General features: G+C 38.8%; 1 protein-coding gene across 6 annotated transcripts in view; it reads left to right on the top strand.

Moving 5' to 3' along the window:
* The window catches only part of DCLK2 (doublecortin like kinase 2), a 149,409-nt gene that overhangs the window by 75,407 nt on the left and 51,281 nt on the right, over nucleotides 1-22,721 (top strand). For 4 of the 6 annotated variants that reach the window (XR_005985301.1, XM_041738861.1, XM_041738860.1 and 1 more), the window contains exons 3-5: nucleotides 18,449-18,551; nucleotides 21,667-21,768; nucleotides 22,646-22,696. Coding sequence is in view for 5 of the 6 variants with exons in the window: in XM_041738861.1 (XP_041594795.1) it covers nucleotides 18,449-18,551; nucleotides 21,667-21,768; nucleotides 22,646-22,696 (256 nt within the window). In the remaining variant the exon portion in view is untranslated. The remainder of the gene's footprint in view (nucleotides 1-18,448; nucleotides 18,552-21,666; nucleotides 21,769-22,645; nucleotides 22,697-22,721) is intronic. The other 2 variants (XM_041738863.1, XM_041738862.1) reach the window with 1 other exon arrangement.

Genomic DNA, 22,721 nt, shown 5'->3' with positions numbered 1-22,721 from the left:
AAAATGTAATATGTTTGATGTGGAAAGCCAATGTTACCGGGGATAAAGAAAGAGATAGCAGTATTAAACTAGAGTGAATCTTCCTAAAAATATAAGTTGCCCTCAACCTTGAGAGCACAGAAAAGTTTGAGGGCTGGGGCTGTGGAGATGGGAGGTAGGAAAAACATACGAACAAGGTACAGAAGTAAAAATGATTATGGAATGCTCTAGAAGACCAAACATTGGCTATAGCATACAATTCGTGCTTGGAAGTAGTGTCAGATAGCACTACCACAGCCTCCATTGTCCTGCCTCTTCTTGCCCTCAGTTCTTTTACAATCGGAATTGAACCCCTCACTCTGGCTAGTCTGGCCTGCTCATTCCACCTCCTCTCTAAGAAAGCTTTTTCAGAGCCCTCTAGGCCGTTCTCTGATCTGACTGGATAGGAGATAAATTGGCAAATGAGTCCATTTGTAATAGGTCCAGAATATGGCTCTATATTACTAAATTATTTCACTTCTCACAGGCATGTATCTTATCTCTTAAAGAGATGCCCGTTCCTTTATTACTTTTACTTGTTATTCCTTCAATACCCAGTCTTGTGCCTTGTAGATGGGAAGTATTCAGTAATACAGTGTGTTCCGAATTGTTTTATCCTGTATTCTTGAAGACCTGCCTCGACTTAACAGTAGGAAAGAAATGTGAATGCTCTTTGATGAAAGAGACTTTCTCTTTTCTGTTTTTTATTTAAATCCCCTTTGTGCTTGATGCAGTGCCAGGACCACGTAGCTCAGGGAATATATGTGTGGAAACATGCTCCTGTATACTGGAAGGAATCTACAGATCACATACTCCAAGCCCCTAGTTTTATGAGAAAAACCACTAAGACCCAGAATGGTTAACACACTTCTTGAGGTTAACAAAAATATTTTAGGTGTTAGAATCTAGGTCTCCTCTCTCTAGCGCATGCTCTTTTAATGATGCCTTCTTCTTTCTTGTCTTTGTTTGACAGTACAAGAAAAATTAGCTGGATTCAGGTTGTTCAATCATTGGTCTCTTGATGGCATGCCTCTCTCCTTTTCCTGTTCTAGGAATAAAGTAGGAGTAGTTCCTTGGAGTAAGGGGATCTGGCTTCTTCCAAATCCTGCCACTGCATTTGTGCCTTAGAGAATTCACTTATCAGCTTCTGTTTCCACATCTGTAAAATGGAGGTGGGCTTGGGGTTCAGCACCACATAAATGCCAGGTCCCTTGTAGTTATATTAATTCAGCAATAGTCTTGGATTATATTGACTTTTGAGTATTTAAGAATGTTCTGTCCTCTTCCTTACCGCTTACACAGTGTTTCCACAGTATTGGCCCCACATAGAAGAGTGTAATCATGTGTGGGAGTAAGGAGAAGAAGAAGAAATTGGAGAGATGGATCTGAGCTTTATCAGATGTAACAGACCTGGTGGTTTCCACTTGTCCTTCATTCTCTAGGTAGCACAGGGTGGAAAAAAACCCAATCATCTCAAAAGGATGACTGTGGACTTTGGGACATTAAGAATATTTTTGGTGCCTGATGCCCTATCTTCAGTTCCTCTTTTGTTGTGATCCATTTTGTTTGGTGTGTCAATGTCTGTGAAGCAGGATAATACAAAGAACAAAAAGACAGGTTCTTCCAGAGTCACCAGTGATGGAACAAAGGTTCTGAGGCATTGTGTGAGGAAAACACAGTCTTTCCCCCTGGTGAGGGAAAGAAGTGTGCCCTCTTCACCTCTTCTGAAGTGCTGAGCCTGCCCAGAAGGACATGTTTTTTCTAGAAAAGCCTATACTTTTGGCAGCCGAACTGAAATAGAAAAATTGAGCTTGACCTATTTCCATAGCAGTGTGAGTCTTGCATTGTCCTCTCAGGCAGTATGAAAATCCTTGAAGTGGGAAACTGACAGCAGCAATCAGACACTTGCATTGAGGGAAACATCATGAATTTTAATAGGGGTGCTGCTTCTGGATGAGGTCGGGAGGGGAAAGAGAGCCAAGCCAATTCAAACAAAAGGAGCAGAAGGGGGTTTGCTACGTATACAGCTCATGGCAGTGATGAGAGTAATATTCAAATTATTTATCCCACAATGATGTTGATGATTTAAGAGGGAAGGGTTGCTGAACTCTTGTGAAGTGGAAAGGGTTATGAATCTTCCATGATTATTAATCCCACTGTACTGAAGGCAAGGAAGGCGGGTATATCAAAACGTGACTTGTTAGCAGTAGCAGTCCTCAAACACTGCACCTCAGCTGTACCCGGGAAACGAGCTCCAGGAATCACAGGCACCACTACACAGATTAGTGTTTCCCCCATGGACACACCAGATAAGCACAGACATGCATGCACACCCACAGAGCCAGTTTCAGGACGTCCTTCCTACCAGTCCTTGTTGTGCATGGCATTTCCCCTTCTGAGTAGCCTTCAGCATCCTGTTTGTCCTGGGGTTGGAAGGATTGGAATTGGTTCCCGTTGTCAGTGTTCTTCATGAAAAGTTTGCTTATATGGCCTAGATATCCCCAGGGTGGTTTCTCAAGGGCTGAGGAATGTGGAAATGGTGCTGCTGCTGCTGCTAGAACACGGTCCCCTTCCCCTTTAACTGTGCCTGCCGTGCCGCACCCAGACCCACTCGTGTTTGTTCGAAGCTGAGGACCGCTTTTAGGAATTAATGCAGCCGTGAGCCACTTTGCTTCTATTTGTTTATATGGCCATGGTTCATTTTAGAAGGGGGACCTGAGTCCTTCTTAGAATAGAAAAACCTAATCATTTCAGAACCCCCTTCTTCTGGATAAATCATGAAATATTTTTTTTTGAAGTGTGAATATGGCACTTAAATAAGCTGCAAACTTTGTTCATCAAGTTCCTCTGTTGGTGAGACTACTTAGCCTGGGAAGATTTCAGCCAAAGCCTGTTACCCAAGACAGTGCCGGCTGACTTCCTGAATATTTACCTGGGAAGCACTGAAGAGAATTGCCCCAGACTAAACAGAAGCAGCGACTGCCATCTCAAGATGTGGTCTTAAGGATGGAGCTTACTTGTCGGCCTGTGAGCTAATCCTTCTCCTGTAACTGGAGGAGAGAGGGGTGAGTATGTCTCTGGTGGGGAATTGGGACTCAAGCCAGACTAAGGCAGAACCTGTGAGAAATGGAGGCAAGGAACAGGGCTCTTCTTTACCAGGCTGTGAAGAGGAGCTCATCCTTGGTCCTCCGCCAGGACTTCTCATCAGCTGGTAGAGGTGGCAGTAAGGACAGCATGGGCCATTTGGTCCAGGACTCACACGTATGAAGCTTTCATAGTCATTCTTTAAAAATTATCATGATGACGGCAACCCCTTTTGGCATTTCTTCCCTATTCTCTAAGCATGTCCCTCCTGTCTGTAGTGCTTGGATACCAAAGTCTACATGTGGTCCCATTTATCTTGATCCTTGCTGTAAGCTGGGGTATTCCCTTTAAGTTGTTTAAGTTGCTAGAGACAAGCCAGCTATAGGGGTAGAGGATAGGAGGATGGACTACGTTGTGATAATAACATTTACGTACATTTGGGATCCTGCTCATGTTCAAATCCTTACTGCTGTGCTGACATGCCTCTGCCTCCCCGTCTCACATCTGTTTTCTGCCTAAGCCCCTCGGTTCTTCGTAGCTATCTCTATGCATATGTTGGTAGTAAAAGCTTGCCCCCCGCCCAGTGAATCTAATACTTTAAGCCACTGAACCTAGAGTTCCCCCTGCCTCTGTGCTACTCATCCATTCATTCACTGAATAAATATTCCCTGAGTGTGTGTGTGTTTTTTTTTCCCCCTGAGTGTTCTATACTCTGCCATAGTGCTGGGTGCTCTGGGTACAACAGGAAAAGATGGACAGAGTCTCCAGGTTCTGGATGTTTTCTCCATTCTCCTTGGCTGCTACAAGCTCATGCTGAATATCAAGCTTCCATCTTGATATTCCCTCTGGCTTTATTTACCTGCTTAGGCTCCCAAGTTAACCTTGCCACACTGCCAGAATCTAAGGGTAATTTCTGTTCATACTGATGAAGAAATAATGCACCAAGACATCTTCCTGGAGGGAGGCTGAGAAGCTTCAAAGTTGTGGTAAGGCAGGGTATTCTCTAAGTCACTCAGGTGCCATGATGGATTGGAAAATATCCAAGAAGGAAGGAAGCTCTTCTTTTCAGGCTAAATAACAACCTCCTTGTTGGGAAGGGAATAATCAATCCCAGCTGGAGCAAACAGACCACGTTCCCTTTGCTTTTCCATTCAAATCTAATCTCATGACATGAGTTTCTGACATGAGTAGCATTCTTGCCCAGACTTGTGGCCCCAGGGAGGGGATGGTTATTTAAGACAGCTGGCTCCCTAAGCAAGGCATATAACTTGATGATAAATGCTTACAGACAACTTCCCTTACTTGCTGATTCCAGTTTCAGTTTAATTGACACCCCTGGAGATTTGCAGAAAATAAATAGATGTTTCTTTGAAAGAATATCATTTTGCTGGATGCAAGAAAAAGATAAGAAATTGTGCATGCATACAGTTCATCAGTGTTTTCCAGCTTATGGAATTCTCTGGGGAGGGATTCCTTTTATGCATTCCCTATGAAATGGAAGTTTCCTGTGCCTTTGGAACCTGTCTTGTGTTATAGTGTAGAATAAATCTGACATGTGATTTTGGTTTCTTTTGCTTTTGCTTTGTCTTTTGAAAGGAACTATTTCTATGAATTAGTAATTTTAAGGCATCTTGCAGATTTTTTTTTTGAAAGTTTAGATACAGGTAAGTTCAAGTTTTAGTAGTTTAAAAATTCTTTTTGCAGAGTTTACACTCCTTTGGGTCAAGAAACCTTTCTTTGAGATGACAGTTATGCCTAAATCTCTAGACCTAAATGTCAAGCATTTGCTGTACATTCCTTTCACATAATTTGAGATGAGGTCTTTTTTTAAATTTTTTTTTTTTTAATTTTATTTATTTATGATAGTCACACAGAGAGAGAGAGAGAGACGCAGAGACACAGGCAGAGGGAGAGCAGGCTCCATGCACGGGAGCCGATGTGGGACTCGATCCCGGGTCTCCAGGATCGCGCCCTGGGCCAAAGACAGGCGCTAAACCGCTGCGCCACCAGGGATCCCTGAGATGAGGTCTTGTAGGCAAAGAAAGCATTGACTCATGCATCTTTTCTTCCATCTAAGGACATGGGCACTAATAATGTTATAATATCTAAACTAAAGTGAATATTCTAAGAAAACAGGCATTTGAAAGAATTTGGAAGTATTGAGGGTATGCAGTATTTCTTTGCAATTTATCAAAAGTAATAATGGTAGAATGATAATCTTTTAAAAGTTAAATTTTAGGACTGGGTCAGCGAGCTGAAAAAGGGAATTAATAAGAACTAAGACCTGGCTAGGTTTCAGAATCAAAACGGGATATAACAAAACAAAAAACAAATTGTAGGATGATATATTTAGTATGATACAACTTATGTAAAAATTTAAAGACATACTAAATATTTTTGGTTGTCTGTGGATATATTAATCTATAATACAAAAGCTAAAAACGTGGCTTGGAAGGGCCCATGATAAATAACTCGGTAGTATTTTCCTATGGTGGTGGTGAAAGAAGGAAGGGAAGAGAGAGTTCAGCAGTGGGGTCTGGGGACCAGAAACAAAAGAGATTTTAACTTTATAATGTTTTATTTCCAGATATTAAAGGGATCTGAGGCAAACATGACATAACTTTTGTTAACTCTAGGGGCTGGGCATTATTTGCCTAGTCTTTGGTCTGGTCCTAGATTACTTAAATATATTAAATTACCTTAAAATGAAACAACAAAAAAAGATTTTTATACCTTTATTTTTAAGTTGCACATAAATGGGAGTAGAAGTACACAGTCCATAGATACCACCCTCCTATAAGTATTTGCATGTTTTGAGTGAGTCTTGATAAACACGTAAATCTAAACTGAACTATCTTGTTTTGAATTCTCCTAAATTAAGTACTTGTTCAAATGACTTGCAAATCAGCTATGTATATGTTAGTGTAACAAGTTTTGTCTATGTTTCAGGAACAGGTGCCTTTTAAATAGGAAAATCTAATTGTGGTATTTGCTTCAACCAATATCACTTTCATTTAAAAAAATGTTGTCATAAATTATTGGAACGGATGGCATGCTTTCCGTTTCAGAACAGCCATAGGCATGTAACTTATTCAGAGGATTTCTTCAACTGTGGAAGTGAGACTTTCATCTGCTAAGAAGCTTGGACTTGGGGGAGGGAGAGTGGAAACACATTGATTTTCATGTAGGATTTATGTCGGTTTTAAAATGAAAATTTTGAGTCTTTGTCATGTGAAAATAGTTGCAGCTATAGAAACCAAAATCTTATGTTTTCTGCAGCATAGAACTGCCCCACTTACTTTGGACTCAAGTCTATCCAACTCACCAGGCTGGACCCACATCCTAAAACTAGGGAATTCACAAAGGGAAGTTTGGGCACAGTGTGAAATTGGGGCCCTAAAGTTTATTTTCTTTCCTTCTAATCAAAGCTTGTAGCCCTTACCCAGTTTGCTCTTGCTACATGCGTGCGTTTTCTAAACCTCATCACCCTTAGCCCATGGGACGTCAAATGCAGCAAACTAGAAGCGAGCAGAGGGGATGCTAAAAGGGTAATTGAGTAGTCTTTTGGTATGACAAGTAAAGGTTCAGAGTAATAAGGGAACAGAAAGCTAGCTGAGGACAGGGCACAAGCTGACACCCACAAAGGACCCCCTACCCCAGGTGGGACATGTGTGACTTTCCTCAGGCGCTCCTGGGTGCCCTAAAGCTAAGGGAAAGGCAAAACAAATAGTTAACTTGTAGAGATCGTAGTCCTATAGACAGAAGTCTCTCTTAGTTTACAAAGTGTCTTAGTGGTTTACAAGGAAAGAACGCATTCTTTTCAATAACTTCCTAACTTCCACAAGGAAGCTCCCAACTATCTTAATGTTAATGCTTTACGAGAGGGGAAAACAACCTTAATTTGACAATGGCAAGGCCTCCAATATCTTGTCCTCTTTAGCATGAAAACCTCCCTTTTCCTTACCTCCCCCAACTCCCAAGTATATAATCAGCCACCCCTCGCAACCCTGGCGCAGCAGCTGTTCCTGCCCACGGGTCCAGTCCCTGTGCTTTCATAAAACCACTATTTTGCACCAAAGACATCTCAAGAATTCTTTTTTGATCATTGGCTCCAGACCTCACCCCACCAAACCTCACCTATATTCCAAAACTACATCAAGAGCATAATGGCAAGACAGGAGAAAAACAATTTAAGATGAAAGCAACGTAAAAAGAGTGGACATGATTCCTTTTTAAAATTTATTAAATAGGGATGATTTTCCTACAAACCTAAAGAGCCCTACTATATTATAACGTAGTATTGTACGTTTGTACTCCTAGTGCTCAGTGGTTGGTGTTTTCCAAAACAAGTACAGAATTAACTGAGCGAGTTTTTCTACACTACCTTACCTAATGGATCTCTCTGTCTTGATTCCGAGGATCTTAACTACCTGGATGCACTCGCCATAAGTTAAACTGATGCCATAAGGGTGGACTAATCTGACGATGGATTTATATATGCAGAGACTGAATTTCTGGAAAATGTTGCAGGTTTTATCTTCATGTTAAAATTTTAAAGGTCATAATATTTATTAACACATGTTTATACTCTTAGAATTTCCAGTCTGGCAGCAAATGGAGTCCTATTCTAAAATCACATGATTCTAACTTGTGCTTGTAATTTGTTTTTAGAAAGAGCCAATTTGTTTGGAGTTATCAATTTCAGAATTTATTCCATATTCCCTAAAGTATAGGAGGTTGGCCCGAACTAGTACTGACCTTATGACACTACTTAGGAGTTGATCCTTAAAAAGAAAGATAAATCCTAGATATAAGTTTATGTACTTGCCATTCATTTACTTTGTAAAAGTAAGACCTAGAAAAATGGTCTGGTTATCCGGGTTTTGGCATGTATAAAAACTTCTCTGACTTCTCTCAATAAAATCTCTTACGTTATTTTTCATAGATTGTAAATCACACTGTTTTCTCTTTAGGGAGACAGTGTGTGGTCAAGTACAATGACTACGTTCCAGGTCACACTGGCAGCGTTCAGATCTCAGCTCCTCTGATTGTTTGACCTTGAACAAGTTACTTAACCTCTGAGCCTTTGTTTCTTGCGTAAATTGGAAATCACAGTGCCTACTTCACAAGGTTGTTCTGGGGCTAAATGAAATTCATGTGTAATTGAGCCTCTTTGTGTACAGTGTGTAGTTAGGTATTCCATACTTGTTCCCTTTCCCTTTCTGTTGGAAACAGAAAAATTTGGATTAGAAAATTGCCCCCTTTTACTTTGGTTCTCAGTTGCCTCTCCTGTGACACTTATGAATTGATATGTGTTTATTATGTGAAGATGGTGGAGCCTGGAGAGCACTGACTCCAGTTCTAGTCACATCTGCTTGCAAACGTTCAGCTCCAGCTTCTCCAGAATTAGAGGAAGACTCATGATGGTTGGCTTAATATGTTTCTTTTGACATCCTTACCTAAATTCCTTTTTTAGTTTGTTTTGTTTTTATCACTAGGTTTCATGCCCTGTGTGGAGCCCAATGTGGGGCTCTATGCAGGGCTCCACCTCCTGACCCTGAGATCAAGACCTGAGCTGAGATCAAGAGTTGGATGCTTAACCAACTGAGCCACCCAGGCACCCCAGTGAATTCTTTTAAATTCTTGCTGCAGCCTCCTTCCAGTGGTGGAAAGCTCTAGGGTAGATTTGAAACTTTTTCCTGTAGGAATGAACACTGGGGCCCTGGAGCAGTCAGAGGGTCAGCTTAGAAATGACTTCATTTCTAGGAAGAGTGATCATTGTCTTTCCTCCAGAATACATTTGGTAGTCAAATATCTATAAATTTTTCAAGAGATTTTCATCCTGTTGATAGAGGTATTTCCTGAAACCAAATCTATGGTCTCAAGATTCTGTGATTCATTGTGATTGATGAACAGCCAGCTATTATTTATGAAGAGGCTACAGTAGGAGAGGGAAGGCAAGGTCCAGTATTTTTTTTACTGGAAACAAACTAAATGTCGGGAGTTGTCTATTTGAGAAGCCCTTTACTGTCAAGTACTGTGTCTCTTAGCTTCAGTCTTGTTTCCATGGCAACCACAGGGTCACCAGTGGCTGGCTGAATGGTTTTACAGGAAGCTGAAAAACATTGCTATTCTAAGTAGCTTTCTTTTTACTGTACAAAGGGATCCTTCCCTTACTGTAGGCCAGCCAACATTTACTGGGAACAAAGCAGGCTATTTATGTCGATTGTATTCTGGGTAGAGGGTAAAAAAAATGGGGAGACCCACAGGCCCTGCTTACTGACCTGTGAATTGGTTTTTCTGATTGTTATTCCTAGCATTTTGGAATAACCAAATAACATATCTTTTCTTTATTTCATTTTTGAGTTTTCCTGTTTGTGTTAAGCAGAATTTATGTTCTAAGGATAGAACTGGTTTAAAAAAAAAGTGGTGTGTGTGTGTGTGTGTGTGTGTGTGTGTGTGTCTGGTATAATATTTGTTATGATGAAATCAACCTGCTGAATTTATGGCTTTCAAATATTTATGAGGGCAGTGTATTTAACAACAAAAGAAAATGTCCCATGCTAGCAATAGAAACAGGTGATGACTCAGTAGTTATTAGGCTTATCCTTTAATGTATGTTAAAATTGTCTTTTTTGGCTTTTCTTTATGTCTTAAAAAAACTTGTATTTCCATTTGTTTATGTGGTAGAAAAATTACATATGGCAGACTAGTCTTTGGGGGTTCAAAATTAAATGCAGTTCCTTTTTGGCAATTTATGACTTAAGTCCGTTTCTTAGGAAAAGAAATCAAGGTTACCAGTGCAGTTCCATTAAAAGCTGACATAATAATATTAGTTTCAGATATGAGCCCCTTACTGGACTTTTCTGAGCTCCTTCAAATCCTCTTTAGAAGTAAGAAAATTTTTTGTTGTTGTTCTTTACTCTTCAGTGGAGATGGCTTTTAAAACTGAACTCTGATAATGAAAGCCTTTAATTTCAACAGATGTGGACTATTGTTCCTAATCTGTTTCTTTCTTTCATACACACAGTTAAAGAAAATCCATAAAAAAACTCCAGTGTGTGTTTTAACTCCTGATATCTATCATCTTGTTGCTGGAAGGCTGGGTCCAGCCGAGAGGGTCCCTGTGTACATGCAAGATAGAAATCAAATGCAAGCCAGCAGGAGGAAGTGGTGAAAGAAGAGTTTATTGAAGGTGTAGAGAGAATGCAGGTAAAGACAGAGCATCTGGGAGACTCAAGAATAGAGGGAGTCTTGTCTTTATTGGGGTCTGGGGTTTTTTTTATTGAGGGTTGTGGTCTGGTGTACATGTCCTCTTAGATATCCAGGACGGGTTAGAATAAAGATGAAGACCCAGGTGTTACTCCTTGGAGCCAGGGGGTCTTGGGGTGGATATAGTGCCAGTGGTCTGGAATATGCATGTGATGTCTTCTTAGTCATTCCTTAGATGTTATCTATTGTGCTGGAAGACCTCAAAGAAATCCTTAACTCCTTGTCCCTTACAAGGAGGACATACCTTAAGGCATGTATAGGTCAGGGGTGCAGGTTCTAGCAAAAGTAGAAGCAGGAAGCGAAGTGAAAAGCAGATTTTCATGGAGTCTTTCAGTTTCCCCATCTCAATCCCACTTCTATAAAATGTCACTCTTGTTTTGCGAGATGGACTTCAAGGAAGCCGAGATTTTGACCCTGACTATATTTAGGTAAGTTAATGTCAGATTAAACTAGTCCTTTACTGAGATCCAATGATGTTTCGTCTGCATTTCTATTAGGTCTTGAAAATTTTTAACAAATAGTTTTGGAAAGTGACCTTTATTTAATACATCCTCAAGTCTGACTATCACCAAGTGGTAGATTTAATAGCAAATTGCTTTGCTTTAAATGTCCTCTACCAAATGGTTGTAATAGTAGATTTCTTCAGTAGTTTTTCTGAGGTAACCCTGAAATAATGATGAAAGGGATTTAATTCCTGAAAGAGCTTGCATGATCTAAAATGAGATTTTACAAGTTATTTTAAGGTGTTTAAAGCCAAAATGTGATCAAGTATTTGTTGATGTTGGGGGAGGTCATCAAGATGTGACTGCTGATTGACCCATGAACAGAATGTGAGTGATCAGAGGCTCCTTACCCCATCCCCTGTCCTTGGAATGTGGGTTCTGTTTGCCTTCCCCACCCTAAGGCTGCTCCAAAGACATAGCCTTGAGATAATGTCTGTAGAGAACATCTGCCTGGTATATATGTCTGAACCTGGCTAAAACCTCTATGTGAACTTTTAAGATTTGGCAGCATGTGTAGGGACCCACTTGTCTTGCTGCCATGCAAAACAAGCCTCATATGGAAGTTTCCTTTGCTGGTTAAAACTGTCACCTCCCAACTTGGAATGGCCTGTCTCTTTTTTTTGGTTCTCCCTGCCCACCAGTAAGGGACCAGTTTCAGATTTCATCCAGGAAGATCTTGAGAAGGTTTTGAACCAACAGCTGAATTTTTTTTTTTTTTTTTTTTTAAGGAGCTATAGGATTTGACTGGTGTGTTCAGAGTTTATAGGTTATACTGGCATAGAAAACCAATATCATGAATCTGGAAACAAGGACTACCTTGCATGATTGATTATGAGTTGATAGGAATTCATTGAAGGAGTATGAAGTGGAGCCTCTAGAGAAGGGCTACTTGGAGTGAGTGGGACTCAGCATTTCATTAATTCAACAGGAATTTACTGAACAAACCCTTTTTACCAGATGTTATGTACTGTGCTGGAATTATAGTAATGAACAAGACAGTGTCCCTACATGTATGGAGCTCACAGTCTGGTGAGAGGTCCAGACACAAAGTCCAGGCAATTACTTCAATGATAATGTCTATGTTGGGTGAATTACAGAGTATTAAGGGAATACCTGGATTTGGAAGGGGCAAAAAGATTTTATTGAAGATTTCTTTGAGGACCTATGAGCCTGAAACTGAAAGTATTCCCGGTAGACATTGCTATTTAGCCACTTAAAATAGTGTTCCTTTTTTATGCACTTAACTTTTCAGAAACAGTCTCCAAAAATATAAATAAGCTTTTCTTAGAAACTAAAATATTTACATTTTAGAATTTTATAGTAAGAAGAGATCTTAGAGAAATCCAAACTGTTTTACCACCAGCTCCTTCGTAACTCTGGAAAGGATGAGAAATGCAAGATTTCCAGTGGGTCAGGAAATAGAGACCAATGGGTCAGGAAATAGAGACCTCCTCTAGTTCAGAATGTGCGTCCAGGGAAGATTACATCCCTGTGTCCTCTACCTTTTTTCTTTTGAGGAAAAATTTTATTCTGCTATATGCATGCATGGTATCTTGTCAGACCTCAAGCCTTCATATCTGTTTCAATATCCTTTAAAAGAGAACAAATAGGGAAATCAAAACGTAATCATGGCTGTTAAATAATCTATTAATTTATGTAATGTATTAAGAACTAGCACTCAAATTATGGCTGCCACTTACCCCAATCTAATTAATCTGTCTCGTGAATGATAGGAAAAATTACTGTTTTTAAATGGCCCACATTTCTTTGGAAAGCTTAGAGACTCCCATCAGTACATTATTTCTCAGTTGGATGTTTCTCCATTAGATCCTCCTGATTGCTTTAATTTTGTACCTTAGCAGAAATATTACTTCCCCGTCATTCATGTTGCTTCTTTCATGAGCCACAAAACATCTATTATTTCTGAAGAGTTTCTTGTATTGAAGAATTTAAAAGCAGGCAGTGAGAGGTCTTCTAAACTGATAAACATTCCTCACCTTTGTTAAGAAGGACTTTCAGATGTTATTCATGGTCCTGATATATTCTTTTCTGAGTCAGATTTACTAACATGGCCCATAACTTAATGTTAAAGTCTAGTTTTTAAAACTTATGAATGAAGGAACAAAACCACCACAGTTAAAGAACAAGAGATATATTTAAAAGAAACATAAAAGTTAGAATTATGTAACTACTCAAATATATGAAATATTCTAAAAGTAATGGATATTTTACTTTATGGGATGCTCATTTGTGCTTCTTTATAACTGTCAGAGTGTTCTTCTGTCATAGTCTCCTCTTACTGTGACATTTTGAACCACTGTTACTTTTCTTCTCAGTTTCTACCAATAGACTGTGCTTCTTGCCTCTTGTTTATGCCTGGCATATTGTAGGCACTTGATTAACTTAGAATGAATATACAGTAATTAATTAATGTGACTCCCATTGGTGAGAAATAGTTATTGTAGCTTACATTAGACTCCAGCATTTTATCAGATATTTGACTTTGAAAAGTATTGACTGAGTTTGTGACACTACTAGGAACAATTAAATATGTAGTCCATATGCTTGTAAAATGTAAGCACGGGCAAAGAAGGACTATATTATATTTGGAGGCCTAGAGGTACACAAATATAATTATAGCGTAAAATTGGAATGGTATTCTTGCCTGCCTTATCTAAAAATGTTAACATTTACGTGTAAAGCTTACATATATAGATATAAACTGGTGCTTTGCTCTGATATATTACATTTAAGTCAAATCTCTTTTTTTCTCTTTTATAATTATTCCAAGATGATGTTGGTAGAAACTATTTTTTAATGTGCATATATAAACACAATCTTATGTATTTTACAAGTATATGTATACATGTGTGTATTTATATGTACATGAATTACATTTCTGTGTGTTATTTCTGGGACTTAATCAAGTCGATATCTTAATTTTAAAAAGGATATCTTAACGTTTTTGACTGTAATTTTCTACAAGTCAAGACTATGAGAGGAACGTTTCCAAGTTGTCAATGGTATTTCCTGGGAAAATACATAATTCATTGAACTTGTAGGAAAGCATGTACTTATTTTGTTTATACTTACAGAAAGATTATCCATTAAGTTAAATTTAAAAAGTCTATGAGTCCATGAATTAGTGAAGAAATAACAGCTACCTTTACGTGTGATCACATTTAGTCTTTAAGGATGAAATGAAATTGGTATCTTGCCCAGGCTTTCTACGTGTAAGGAGGCACAGGCTCAGCAGCGTAGTGCTCTGCTCCAGACACACGTAAGTGCTCAGCTCAGCAAATGCTTCAGGGGTTGACAGTTGTATTTTATTTTATTTTTATTTTTTATTTTTAGGTAATATGTATACCCAATGTGGGGCTTAAACTCACAACCCTGAGATCAAGAGCCTCTTGCTCTACCAACTGAGCCAGCCAGGTGCCCTTGATATCTGTATTTTAGATGACATTATAAATGGAATTTCCTCTACAATGAAAGTGAAAACAGAACTGAAACCTCATCCTCCTTCTGCAGATATTATTTCAGTTTACATTTAATCATATTCATCAATTTCCTTGTCTGCTGGTGTTTCTAGTGCATTTTAAGTTTACAGTTTAGTGGAACATAGTAGTGACAGTCCAAACAGTCCATGACTATATTATGGAAAATGTGAATAGACTTGTATTTTAAATCAGCAGCAGTAGAGGCAGAGAATATTCCCATCCATTCCTTATTTACTCATTATCGATACAGTCTATTTTTTTGTGTTATCTATGTTCATATAGATTTTCTTCTCTTGCCTAGTTAGATGCAACCGCATGACGCAGTAACAATGCCAGCTTCAAAGGTTTTTTTTTTTTTTTTTTCTAAAACAATATATGGACTGGCTAACTTCTATCATTTTAGAACCAAGAATTTTTGTCATGCAGACTGTGGGATCCCGAGTGGACCCTTAATGCTGCTTATGGGGACATCATTGTTTCTTCCTCAGGACAGTGCACTAGATTCCTGGGGTGTGTTGGGGAGGTGCAGCAGAGGGTTTAGGGCCAGGACCCAGATTGGAAGGTGGTGCTCCCCTTTTGGTTAGAGACACTACACTGTACGGTGTCTATAAATAAGACCCTTTGCTGGGGACACAGCAATGACCAAGTCAGACCTGTTCCTTTCCTTTCGGAGTGGAGGCAACAGGTATTCATTAAACTAGTAATGAGTAACTCCCCACAATCCCAGATTGCAATTTTTTATCTTTTCTTCCTCCTTTAACCTGCTATACCTCCTCCCAGCCTCACTCTCAGTTGATGACTTCGTTTCCATTTTCTCAGTGAAGTAAGAAGTAATCAGAAAACGTCCACCAGCCCCACCACTATGTGTTCCCATCTAGCAGCTTCTGCTGAGATTCCCTTGCTGGGGGAGACTGACCATAGTCTCACATGAGGTCAGTCCCTCCTCCTGCACTCTGTTCCTATCTCCTCTCTCTTACAGAGGGACACAGCTCCAGCAGGTCTCCCCTATCTTCCTTGCATCACCATTTTTTCCCTACTCGATCATTTCAATAGCATAGTAATGTGTTTTGTTCTCTCATCTTTAAAAAATAGGTTCAGCTCACCACGGACTCCATTTCTTCCTTTAAAAAAAAAACATATTATTTATTCATGAGAGACACACAGAGAGAGGCAGAGACTCAGGCAGAGAGAGATGCGGGCTCCCTACCGGGAACCTGATGCGGGACTCGATCCCAAGACCCTGGGATCACAACCTGAACCAAAGGCAGATGCTCAACCTCTGAGCCACGCAGGTGTCCCTCCATTTCCTCCTCCTGCCATTTTCCCAGTCCTATGCTCTACCTTTTCAGTCAAAGCTCCTTGAAAGAGTTGTCTATACTCATGTCTCCAGTTCTTCTGCTATCCTCTGTTAAAGCTCTCTGGTTAGACATTCTCTTCAACCCCTCCATTAAAACTATTTTCATCTTTAAGATCCCACTAATCTCTGTGTTGTTGATTCAATGGTTACTCCTCAATATTAATCTTACTTACCCTGTTGGTAACACTGACCCAGGTGATTGCTCTCTCCTCCCTCCTCCTTGAAACAATTTCTTAGCTTGGTTTCCAGTGTGCTACAAACTTTTGTTTTTCTTCCTTCTGTACTGGCTGCTCCTTCTCAATCTTCTTTGCTGGTTTTTCTTTTTCAGCTTGACTTTGTAATGTTACTATGCTTCAGAATTCAGGCTTTAGATCTTTTCCTTATGTGCATTCATTGCCATAATTCATCTCAAGATTTTAAATATCATCCATATGCTGGGGAGTCCCGAATTTATGTCTCTTGCCCAGATCTCTCCTGTGACATTCAGATTTGTCTGTGTCCAACTTTCCATCCAGCACCTCCACCTAGGGGTTTAATAGGCATTTCACAGTTAATGTTCCAAATCTGAACTTATGAGCCCCTTTCTACCACTGAACTTGTCCATTATCTTATATTTTCTCTTGTCAGAGTTAATGACATCATCCCCTTAATGGCTCAAGCCCAAACCCCTGAGCCATCATAGTCTTCTCTCTCCTTTCATATTCCCATATCCAAAGGAGTAGTGTAGCCCCCTCTCACTACTTCTACTCCCAACACCTTTGCACAAACCACTCTAACCTCTTGCCCGATTAGCAATAGCCTTTAATGATGCTTTCCATCCTTGCCCCTTTCCAGTCTAATCCGAGCATATGTGATCCTGTTAAAAGGGAAGTCACACTGTGATGGTCTTCTGCTCTGAAGCCTCTACTGGTTTTCCATCTCAGAGTAAAGCCCACGTCCTTACCAATGGCTGACAGGGCCCTATGTCATCTCTCTACCTCCCCTTCCGTGTATCATCCATTCTTCCCCCTCTTTTTACTGTATTCCAGGACTGTTTTTTCAAGAACATGCCCAGCCTGATCTCTTCACAGGGTTTTCCCATATTCTGTGCTTTCTGCCTAGAACACTTTCCCCACATGCTTGTTCCTTGATCTCTATTAAGGTTTTGTCCAAATGTCACCTTTGCATGAGGCGTCCTCTGACCACCCATTCTACACATTCACTATTCTCGTCTTTGCTTTATCTTTCTCCATAGCACTTACCACCTTTTTATATTTACTTACACATTTTTATTGTGCTGCATTTCACACTTGCTCCGTAAAGGTAGGGGTTTTGTTTCTTTTTTAAAATTTCTTTGCTAATATTTCTATAGCACCTAGAATGGTGCCTGGCACATAATAAATGCTCAGTACAAATTTGTTGAATAAGTGGAGATAAGAGTTGTTTACTATTTTGTGAGGTATGTCAGGGTCCTGAGTCAAAATACATGTTTGTTTAAATCAGTTGTGTCACTCGTTCATTTTATACCTACCATTCCTTGAGAGTGTTTGGGGCAAATCTGAACCTATTTGATAGTTATATAATTTGGTTAACTATTTAACCAAATATATGTTTATGTGCTAGAATCTGAATCAAAGGATGGAAAACATCTTATGGATACAATGTTTGGAAAGCCAAACTTCTATTGACAGGTGGAATCATTAGAAGATTGATTAGGAAGATCTAAATTGAACTGCAGGAAAAAAAAATTAAAAAAAAAATCTATTATAGTCCTTATATGTGTTAAATACTTTTATTCCATATAATCAACTTAATTGTTTGGCATTTATTCCCTAGTCAAAATACCAATATTTCCTTGCTCAAATCCTTCTAAGTACTAGAGGAGTGATTTCTCAAAACTTTATAATTATTATTAGGAAAAGAGTGTTTTAAAAAAAGAGAAAATCATATAGCCAATTGAAAAATGGGGAAAAGTGTCCAAAATCCAGGAGGATATTTCTCATAATCACTGGGATGAGTGGATGAATGTGATTGCTGCAGTGGGTCCAGTTTCTGTGGCATCTGAGACTGATACAGTGTTTGTGTTGGTAGATTGGGGGGAAGGGCTGAAAAAGGAATCTGAGATTGAGTATACATTTAGGTACAGGTCTTTGGAAGGGCCCCAAAACTTCCTCTGATCTTAATGATAATGTTGATGGAGATGAGTGTTGATACATTGAGCCCTTAGATGCCCAGCACTATTTCAAGCAGTTTTCATGTATTACCCCCCAAAGCAACCTAAGGCGCACTGTACCAGAGGTACAGAGAAGTCATGTCCAGGGTGGCCCAGCTGGGAAGGGGGAGAGTGAGGAAGGGCAGAAATGAAGAAATTAGACTGAGAGCAGAGACCTCCATCAGCCTCAGCCCTGCCACCCCTTAATTGGGCGTCATGGAAAACATCACTCTACCTTGCATATATGTCCTCAACTCTGTTTAGGAACAGAAATATTGATGCCAGCTATGAACTCCTTGTTCTGTTGTTCTCAGGTCAGGGAAAAGTGTGTGGAAGTCCTTTGTGAAGAGTAGAGTGCTTGGAAATGTAGTGTGATATTAAATTGCTTTTCATTCCAATACAGTATTATAGGTGAGGCTTGCAAATATAATGAATTTTGTTGACTTTTTATTTCACTTATAATGTTTCTAATTCTAACATTTTTAATTTATCTCTTAGATGTGATTTTTTTTTTTCTCTTTAGGTTACTTGTCTGCAAGACTTTTTTGGTGATGATGATGTTTTTATTGCTTGTGGACCTGAAAAATTTCGTTATGCCCAAGATGACTTTGTCCTGGATCACAGTGGTAAGGCAGTTTTTTGACCATCTTGATAATACCCCTGAAGCAGAGGCTTGGGGCTTAGTCAGTTGGCAATGTTAAGTGGTCTGGCCTGTTGAAGAAAGGATGACATTGGTGGTACTCTTTTTGAACTAATGAAGGCAGAAAATAAAATGAAAACATTGGCCTAGCTGTTAAAAACAACCTAATTCAAATAGCTTTCATTTTTAGACTAAAACAAGTTATGTTTGTACTGCATTGTGTTGCCTCTGAAGTGCATTTCCTGCCCTGTTTCAGAACAGTGGCTGGCTGTGCCACCTTAAATATATGGGTTTTATTGAATCTGAAATGGTTAGTTATACATTTTCTGTGTGCATAATGAGATAGATAAAAGGATAATAACTAAATTGTTAATAGCATTTGCCTTAGATTTCTTTTTACCTCATTGTTAGTAGCTTTAAAAAAGAAACCAACATGCCTTGTTCATATGTGCAGGAAAAAAAAATGAAGCTTTTTTCATTGATGGAATGAGAAAAATCCCTTTCTCCAATGTATGGAGTTTTCAACTTTTTAGCAATTACTGCAGTGATTTCAAGTGTTACTGATTCTGGGGAAAATGGCTTTACTCTTTGTCTTGAATTAATTTAAACTTACTGTAGTAATAGTGATTATTTTAGCTGATAGTAAAGTCAACTTCCTCCTCAAATGTGGTAAAATCTATATACAGACATAACATTTCACATAGGAGAGTGATGTAAAAGATACAGTCTCACTCTTTTATTTCATGAATGAGGAAAGTTGGCTTTTCAAAATTAGCCTGACGGTAGACCCTTTCCCGTTGTAGTGATTCTGACCGTCCAGAACTAGAGAAACATGTCATGAAATGAATACTGTGATCCAGAAACATGTTAAAATTCAAGATGAGATATTTTGTGGTACCAACCTTCTTTGTATAATTCTTCTCTGTCATACTATGTCAGTTATCCTGGGGATGATTTATCTTCTTTGTGCTTCGGGCTCGTTTATCTGTACTTTTCATTTTGTTTCATTTTTTTCACTGCTGCCAAATTTCATTGAGGGTTTCTGTACCATTTTATGTTCTTTGGGCTGGCCCTGCTTTAAACTGGTTATACTACTGGAAAGGATTGCAGAGAATGTCCTTTCGTATCATGTGTGCTGATGCTCTCCCCTGTTCTCATGGATGGTGGAGGTTGACTGAAATGTACATTTACATTATCATCTGTATTTGACATCTCTCTTGATTCTAGCTTAATCTCATTTCATAATTCCTTTGATGTCAATCAATATTAGTAGATTGGAAAGTGGAGACACTGAAACATGATGCTATCTCCTAGGTTGTAACGTTAATTTGGCTAACAAAAACAAAATGTTTATTGAGCACATACTATGTATGTACTCCATGTTTTACGTGTATGTTGTAAATTTACATAAGCTAGTTTTATCATTCCTGGTTTTTGTTGTTAGCTATTGATGGGCTCCAAGAGTGAAAGGTGGATGAAGGCTACTGATCTCTTCCCTCTCAGTTGCCAATTATTAACCTTCTGCGAACTGGGGATATTTGGCTTTTTCAAAATCGTAAGATTTTGTGAGGATTAAATGAGTCAATATACATATAAAGCTGTTAGAAGAGTGCCTGTTGTATGTGCTATTGCTCTCGTTATTGTTGTTGGGAACGTTTTCATACCACCACCAGCAGGTCATAGAATTAGACCTAATTCTGCCACTGTTGTTATTTATTCAGAGGAAAAGTTGTGTGTTTCTAACCGGTTATTTAACTTGTCTTTTAATCTTAACAAAGTCCTAACTTTCTATCCTTTTAAGATTCTGACATCTTTCATTAAAGAGTCATTAAAATGCTAAACGCATTTTAGCCAAGTAACAGAATCCTCCTTCAAGAACTGGCTTCAGGACTGACTGAGCCCTAAAACTAAGCTCTAGTTGTTGGTTCTCTAGATTTATACCTGTGCTTATGAAAGTGGCCGTGCCTTTACGATTGTTTCTACACACACTCTCTCTCTCTCTCTCTCTCTCTCTCTCTCTCTCTCACACACACACTTCTGTTTAACATCCACAATGCTAATTAACTAAAACTGAAGTTGCTACAGCCCCTTCCGTGTAAGATTTTGATTAGGGTCTTTCAAATGCTAACTAGCCCCCCTGGTGTGTATTGTCCTGATTAGTGGACTTCACATGTTAATTTATTCCCCTGAGGAATAGATTAAAATCAATCCACATTGTAATTTTACTGCATAAATTGAAGTATTTTAACGTAAATGACAGACAATATGTTATCTAATTTAATCCTTATAACAAGCCTACGAAACAGGTTTTATTCTCAACCCAATTTCATAGAGAAGATAACTGAGGCTTAGAACCTGAGGCCCCTCAGTTAACAGTTAACAAAATCAAATCCATGATTCGTACAAAATCAAATCCATGATTCGTTCAAAATCTTCATGATTCCAAAACCCACGTTCTTAATTATTCAAATTAGCAGTGATTATTTTAGCTGCAATTAGTTTGAGTACTCCAAATGCTGTTTTATTTAGTGATTTATGGAAAAACCGAAGTTATTGTTTAAAGCTAGCTTCCTCATTTTTGATGCTCCATACTTAGGGAAAGTGGAAAATAAGACAGTAAAGAGTCCCATACCTGATAAGATTATCAGACAGTTTGGAGAGAAATAAGAAATAAGACAGTAAAGAGTCCCATACCTGATAAGATTATCAGACAGTTTGGAGAGAAATAAGAAATAAGATTATCAGACAGTTTGGAGAGAAAAAAGTTGTAGCCTTTTGCTATCAATACTGACTAAAAAAGGAAGTTGCCTATGTTTAGATTAGGCTCTATGTGTGTGTGATCAAGTTAGGACATGGGGATTTCTGTGTTCCGTAGGAACTTCACTAGAACAATAAGATGGTCTGCAAGATGCCTAGTCTAACGACTAAGAAGGATAACCTCAGGTGTACTTTTGGGACAGTTGCTTTGTATATTAAAGTTGTTTAACAGTAACAGAAAATGATCAGGTAATCGTTCTAGGCAGTAAACTAGATTCACATTTAATCTTCCCTTGATTAGTATTTAAACTAGATTTAATTAATACCCTTTCCTTCCTTTCTAGAATGTCGTGTCTTGAAGACATCTTATTCTCGGTCCTCAGCTGTTAAGCATTCTGGATCTAAAAGCCCTGGGCCTTCCCGACGCAGCAAATCACCAGCTTCAGGTAGTTAGTCGTTCTCCTTCAGTTTCTTTAATTATTGTAACTAGTAGCCTTTCCCATGTTTATATATGCAGCCAGGTTCTAAAACATGTAAATGACATGATTTTTAAAATAAAAAATTTAAGCCTGTTTCTCAAAGTTGTTATAAATCTGCTGAGACACTTGTTTTATTCTGACACATTTTCTCAAGAACAGTCTACACCTAGAATTTTCTGGTACATAAGTAGAAGTGTTTCATATTTGGACCACAGCGTACTGTATTTTTAACTTTGTGCTATTTGATTGTGGATGTTCTTCTCTTACAGGTTTAAAACATACATATACACATGTGACACAGAATGGATTTACTTGATAAGTTTCACAGGCTTTTCCTTCTTTAAGCAATTTAATAGCTGTAGTGATTATTATCAGAAATTAGTGCTTATTTAAGGTCTGACTTACCTGTAATTAAGTTTTTTTCAGGTTCTAGCCCTGCAGATTTGTCATCACTTTGACTGTTTGGGGGACACCTTTTGAAAAGCTAAAAACACCTGTAAATATCTTGATGTGTTATTTCTATAAGTTTCGTTTAATAGTAATTATAAGTAATTTTGCTGATACCCCTTCCTACTAAGGAAAGGATTGTGAAAAACCATGATTTTACATGTAGGAGATCTAGAACATGTAAAAGTAGTATCAATAAAAACTGTTTCAAGCATCAGACCCTATAAAAGGCTGAGTTTTTTGGACATTGTACTTTTCACTGCTTCCTCTTCAGCACTCACCCCTCACCCCACTTTCCTTAGGTCGAATTGTTTACCCTTTTTTTGTATACTACTCCGACCTGCTGAATAACTGCTCTCCTTACTGTCTCCTCTTTGTATTCACTGAATGTGCACAGTAAAGAGGGGTGGCCATCACTCCAGTGCCTACTCTGCAAGCAGATCCCCAGGTGAGCCACGATTAGGATGGCTTTG

Source organism: Vulpes lagopus, chromosome 23 (genome assembly GCF_018345385.1).
Source record: "Vulpes lagopus strain Blue_001 chromosome 23, ASM1834538v1, whole genome shotgun sequence".
Lineage (NCBI taxonomy): Eukaryota > Metazoa > Chordata > Mammalia > Carnivora > Canidae > Vulpes > Vulpes lagopus.
This window is presented reverse-complemented; position numbering and strand designations above follow the sequence as displayed.